This window comes from Lathyrus oleraceus, chromosome 3, assembly GCF_024323335.1.
Source record: "Lathyrus oleraceus cultivar Zhongwan6 chromosome 3, CAAS_Psat_ZW6_1.0, whole genome shotgun sequence".
Lineage (NCBI taxonomy): Eukaryota > Viridiplantae > Streptophyta > Magnoliopsida > Fabales > Fabaceae > Lathyrus > Lathyrus oleraceus.
In genome coordinates, this window is record NC_066581.1 from 509,335,566 (window position 1) to 509,342,171 (window position 6,606).

General features: G+C 33.2%; 1 protein-coding gene across 1 annotated transcript; it reads right to left on the reverse strand.

Moving 5' to 3' along the window:
* Nucleotides 1–2,002: 2,002 nt before the first annotated feature.
* LOC127128471 (inositol transporter 1) lies at nucleotides 2,003–5,734 on the reverse strand. The gene is made up of 6 exons (XM_051057815.1): nucleotides 5,420–5,734; nucleotides 5,269–5,339; nucleotides 4,556–4,891; nucleotides 4,067–4,174; nucleotides 3,785–3,970; nucleotides 2,003–2,905 (listed from the first exon to the last, which is right to left on the reverse strand). The coding sequence occupies exons 1-6, from the start codon at nucleotides 5,571–5,573 to the stop codon at nucleotides 2,258–2,260; spliced, it is 1,503 nt and encodes a 500-aa protein (XP_050913772.1). The 5' UTR covers nucleotides 5,574–5,734; the 3' UTR covers nucleotides 2,003–2,257.
* Between the last annotated feature and the right edge of the window lie 872 nt (nucleotides 5,735–6,606).

The window sequence follows — 6,606 nt, forward strand, 5'->3', positions numbered from 1 at the left end:
TTCTTTATTATGTTTGTTTAATAAAGTCCCTAGAATAGCTAGTTTGTTTAATGTATCAAGTGTGACTTGATCATGAGATCACATTAAACATAAGGACACTATTCTTAAAGTATCCGTAGTCGAGCTTTATTGTGAAGTGGGATAACATTAAAGCATTAAGACTATTGTGTATATAGACTGATGATCACATCTCATGGATCATGGATAAGGAGTTATCAAGTCTTAAACATAGGTATGAATATTAAGAGTAATATTTATACTGGATTGATCCGCTATAAGAATACTATATAGAATGTTATGCAAAGTGTCATAAGTTATTCTCATGGTGATAATGGTGTATACCACCATTCGACCTGAAACCACTATGGACCCTAGATGTAGAGTCGAGTGCTTTATTGTTGATCAAACGTTGTCCGTAACTGGATAACCATAAAGACAGTTGATGGATACTCCACGAAGCATGCTGAGGGACATGAGTGACCTAGATGGAATTTGTCCATCCTGCATAACAGGATAAATGTCTATGGGCCCAATATTGAAATGGAAAAGGATGACACGGTCTATGCCTTGTGTTCAATATAGACATAAGGGCAAAAGAGTAATTATACACATAAGTATTATCACATAAGAATTTGTCAAATCACATAACATTTTCGTGTCTTTGGTAGCACTGATGTGTTGCTAGATACCGCTCACTGTTTATTATGTTAAATACGTGAGTTAATATAATTGTCAATGTCGCGAAAACCTACAGGGTTACACACAAATGACGGATTGATGAGAGATAGAGTAACTAAGGAACACCGTAAGGTACGGTGCACTTAAGTGAATTGTAGAATATCGTAAGGTACGGTGTACTTAAGTAGAATATGAAATATGGTAAGGTACCATGCGCTTAAGTGATTTTGGGCATATTATAAGATATGTGTCACATACACTTAAGTGGGCTTTTTAGCTTGAAGCCCACACAAGTGGTTCTATAAATAGAACCCTTGTGCAGAAGCATTCATTGCGGTTGCATTTTCGTTTTCTCTTTCTTTCTCTCACACTCAAAGCCTTCATTCATAGCAGCTAGCACTGAGATTAAAGGAATCCGTTTGTGTGGACTGAGTAGAGGCGTTGTCGTCGTTCAACGTTCGTGATCGCTCCGTAGATCTACATCAAAGGTTTCAATCGTCACAAGAGATAAATATTCTATCACTGATCATGCCGGTTCGTAAGGATCACTAAAGGAGAAAATTTTATTTTCCGCTGCGTTTTGGATCGCCGTTCTCCTTCAAATTGAACATACAACGACGACGACTGAACCTCTTTCAAATAGTCTTATTATTGTTTTGGTTAGTGTTGGAAACCAGATTTTATATTTTTAACCGGTTTTAAAATTGGTTTGACTTTTATATAACCGGTTTTGATTATTTGTTTTTAAATCCAAACCATTTTAACGGTTTCTATGTGGATGTGGATTGGATAACAATAAATCCAAACCATTAACTACTGGTGTGCAAGGAACAAAAAGAGTGACTCTGTTTTTTTTAAACAAGACCATAGGACACTGCTAAAAAAGAAAAAGATTATGGTTCAAGAGCTCTTTATACCATGTCAGTATGAATTCAAAGTTGATACCTTCTCTCATTCCCTATTCTTCACTAAATAATATGATCTCAATAACTATAAATAATTACAATAATATTTTAATTTGAACTCCAATTATATATAGTTCCTAATTTTAGGAAACTAATAATATCATATTCTCTTGTTGACAATTGACGTAACTTTAATACTATAGTACATTAACACTCGTTTGATATGTCATCTTCATTTATTTTATTTTCTCAGTTTTTAACTTGTCATGTTATTATAAGAGTTACATATATGCTTATTCATCATGAAATCATTCAAAGAATGGATAGTAATACATACATTACATAAAGCAATAGTTCACAACTGCTAAAAAAACACAATAGTTACAAACTTAAAAATATTTAATAGTTCACAACAAACAAAAACAAAAAAAATAATGTCATATTTGATATCAAAATTTTAATGTACACAAATCTGACATACCAATACATACATATACACATACATAAATATAACAATATATCAAACCAAGATGCATGTGCATATGGAATGAAGCAAATACTTAAATAAATGACCCTCTCTCCAGTCACTGTTATAACTAATGCATCTGATCTATATAGATCAAATACATTAATAGTGATAGGAGGGAATACAAGACATTTAATCATGTGAATACTTATGATTGACTTCCATGTTCAAGAAGGCTTTGTGTGATTGGGTTCTTGCCCCAAGCTCTCTCCTTCCATATTAACTCTACTTCATCAAATGTCAATCCTTGGGTTTCTGGAACATACAGAAATACAAACAAAAATGCCACCACAGCTATACCAGCAATAATCAAGAACGTTGGACCAACACCGATGCCGTCAGCAATTGAAAGAAAGCTCTCCGACACAATCAAGTTTGAAATCCAACACACGGTAGCTGCCATGCCCCCGCATATACCTCGATATTCTTCAGGATATATCTCAGAGTTCACAGTCCATGGCACCGGTCCCATTCCGGGCGAGAAAAAACCAATATAAAGGCCTAGAGCGATAACTGCGAGCCATCCATACACTACATTTGAAGATGATGACTGCTTATAAAATGCTAGGGACAAAAGTATAAGGGAAGCAATTACTCCTCCCAAACTGAAAAGGGCAAGTTTTTTCCGCCCTGTATTGTCAATAAGGTAAATGCCGAGAACTGTTCCGACAGCGTTCATGCCAGCAACAACGAGGGACAGAAGAAGAGCCAACTTATTGGCCTCGAAGCCAGCCATTTGAACAATTGTTGGACTGTAGTACATGACCGTGTTTATACCTGTAAACTGCTGAAAAGCCTGCACAACCATAGGATCGAAGTCATTTATATTCAAATAAAAAGCTTAATTCTGAAATGCATTCAACACTTAGTAACGAACAAAGTATGGTGAAACAAGAAAGCTAAGGGCTAGACTCGAATCTCGATTCAAAGCTGAAATGAAAAGACATAAGACAGAATTTTACTGTGATGGCGTTTATTTAATAAGGACAAAATGAAATTAAGCGACAAGTAGTGAAAATATTCATCAAATCTTAACAGACAAGATGCAGTAACGTGAATATAACTATGTCATAATGTGACACTCCCTATTATGCATCAACTTGAAAACCAGTTTATCTATAAATATCTCTAAATGATTTGACCTATAATTTATCTTGGTCTCCACTTTTGGCTGTTAAACTATACTGCATCTATTCAACTCTCTTTACCGATACTTCTCTGAGCCTTTTCCGCACATGTTCAAATCACTAAAAAATGAGATTCTATCATACTAAATGATACATTTACTATTCAATACAATTTCAGCTCCTAAAATTAAATGTTTCCAGCATTGTGGTTTTAATATTAAAGCTATTTTAACACAAGGTTATGTTCACTTTTTAAAGCTTATTACATATACAATCATTTATAATGATGTAATTAAGCCATTCTCCTTGAACATGGAGATTTCAAGTACATGCTTCTGTTTTAGAATGGTTTTAATATTAAAGCTATTTCAAGTACAAGCCTGTGATTTCTCATAAGTGGCACATTGATTCTGCAATGACTCATATTCATGTACATACATGTGTTTAATAAAGTAGAATGTTGACAGCAAAAAGCAACAGAGCTCATTAACTACGATCAAATTATATTCAACAAAAAAAGTTTCGTTGCGAACATTTTATTTTATTACCATTAGTCCTCCTCCAACAAGGAAAGCCAGTCTGGTTTCTTTTGATCTGAAAACATGCCAGAATTTGATAGTACTCCTTCTTTGGCGCTCTTGTTCGGATTGAGCAGTTAGGAAGTCAATTTCATCCTCTAAGCGAGACAAGTCATAGATCTTAGAAATTACATCGACAGCTTCGTTTTTCCTATTCTGAACACCAAGATAATAAAATTTTAAAATGACATTATATACAAGTTGCTTCTGAAGTACATTAGGATTCAATTATTGAGAAGAGCAAATTTGTACCTTTAAAAATAGCCATCTTGGGGATTCGGGGAGGAAGAGCATGAGAACAAACTGAATAATTGCAGGCACAGCTGAAATACCAAGCATCCATCGCCATGTCCCGGGAACCTGTTCAATTTAAGACACGTTAACTTTCTAACAACATTTTCAATTTCATATTTTTACACTGTATCTGAATGGTTGAAAATACATTTGGTTATTGATTTTTCCTTTTAATTGCAATAGAGAGAAGATGGAAGCTATCTCAAGAGAATGCATTTCTGGATACACCAAACACAATGTTTTGAAAATTTTACAAAATTTCCAAATATATTTGATCTAATGTTCTGTTTTATCGGTACAAAAAGAATCAAGAAACAATAAAAGTAAACGGTCACTAAGAATATGAAATGTGGTGAATGAAACCAAACTAAAAAGCAAGCATGTGGATGGAAAATGCACACATATCCATCTACAGAGAAGAAGAGTGTTGAAGACTAATGCACTAACCTCAGTGAAAGCAAGATTAACAAGATAGGAAATAAACTGTCCACCAGTAATCATGAGAACATTGGTGCTGACTAATGAACCTCTAATTTCAGAAGGTGCTGCCTCTGCAATATAGACAGGAGCAGTAACAGAAGCTATGCCAACACCCAAACCAACGAGAAGACGTCCGACAATGAGAACATAAGGATCAGGTGCGGCGGCCATGAGAATTGCTCCAAGAATGAAGATAACGTCAGCTAAGAGTGTGGCCATCTTTCTTCCATAAGTGTCGTTAATCCAACCACCAAATGCTGCACCAACAATTGCACCAGCAATTGCCATGCTAACAATTGTTTCCTGAGATTGAGAAACACATAATTGAGAATCAGAAAACAGAATGACTTATGATCTATTTTGATTGGCCTATCTACTAGCAATAAACACTTGCCAGACTATTTTCGGTGAAATAAAAGTAATTCTAAATAAAAGTAAGTTGAAGGTAAGGTGATTTATGTTTGAATAAATTTAATGTAAAAGCTAGTGTAACATTAAATTTCAATTTAAAAATCATTCAAACTCAAAAGCTATAAATTCTAACTTGAAATAGAATCAATTCTGGAGACAAAATCAATTCTACTTCTACTTTAGAAGAATCAAAACCTAAAAATCATTACAAAATCAATTCTACACCTCTATAATTTGTTTTTCCCTCTTCCAAAAGCCTAGTATGGTACCTGTAGAAAACTACTGTTTCTGACTTCTTCAAAATCATCTTTAATATACAAAAGAGCTCCAGATATAACACCTGTGAGAGAAAATGTAGACTATGATTACGAGTATGAATCGAAGGTTAATTGAAGTTAAAATCATGAAATGAAACTTAACCGGTATCGTAACCGAAGAGAAGACCACCGATTCCGGCGACGGCGGCAAGACCGAGAATGTAAGGATTCTTGAAAAAGGACATCTTACGGTCAGGATGCATATCCAAGTAACCTGAACTTCCCGGCGTGGACTGCATCGCTAACGGTACCGTCATCGGTAACTAACTCCGATTCCGATTCAGACTGTAACTGAATCTGAGTAACAGAATAATGATTCGAAGTTTACAATGGATTGAATAGAGCGCTAAAGTGCAAAATTCAGAGATATAAAAACCTTTATATTATTTATTTATACAGAGAGAGAGAAAACTGAAAATAAAATGGCCGGTAGTGAGGAGCCAGGTGGCAATTGTACAACCAATGATCCACGTGTCTTCAAATTCTTGATCTCTATCTACGAAATACTAATTTCTTTCTTTATCTCTTTTATTTTTTTCTCACGTCTTTATCGTGCTACCCCATCTTCATTTGTTTCTTTTCTTTGCCTTTCCTCATCTTTTGTGCTTATATTTTAATTATTTATATTTTATTACTTCCCTCAGTGTTTTTATTATATAAAATATTTATTTTTAATATATTAAATAATAAATATCTTTGAACTATGAATTAGAGTAACTAAAACGAGTTTTTTCTCAAGTTCTCTAGCTGGCAAACAGCTTTTCCATTTTGTGAGCCATTGGAGTTGGCCACAATTGCCAACGTTGCATTACCACCACACCAACATAAAAAAAAAATGGTAAAAATTTAAACTGTGGGCCATTTAAAGTTAAAATAACGTTGAAAATAAACAAAATATCTATTATTATTAATACCTACCAATTTTAATTATTTGTCCTAATTAAAATCAATATAATGAAATTTTTTATGTCTTTGGATATACTTTCGTATATATAATTATCATTATGACTCATTTAATTAAACACAAATACTTTCACACAATTAATTGTAATAATTATATTCACTCTCATTCTTTTTAGGTGTTATTTTTTTAAGAAAAAAAATATTATTTTTTAATTGTTATTTGTAAAGTTTAAGATAGTATATTTTACATTTTTGTCAAAATTATCCATCCTTAGATAATTATTAGAGAAAAAAAAAGTAAAATAAATCTAATAAATAATTAAATATATTATAAGTAAAATGAGAATTATTATTTGAAAAATAATTATAATGATTAGCTTTTCAAAT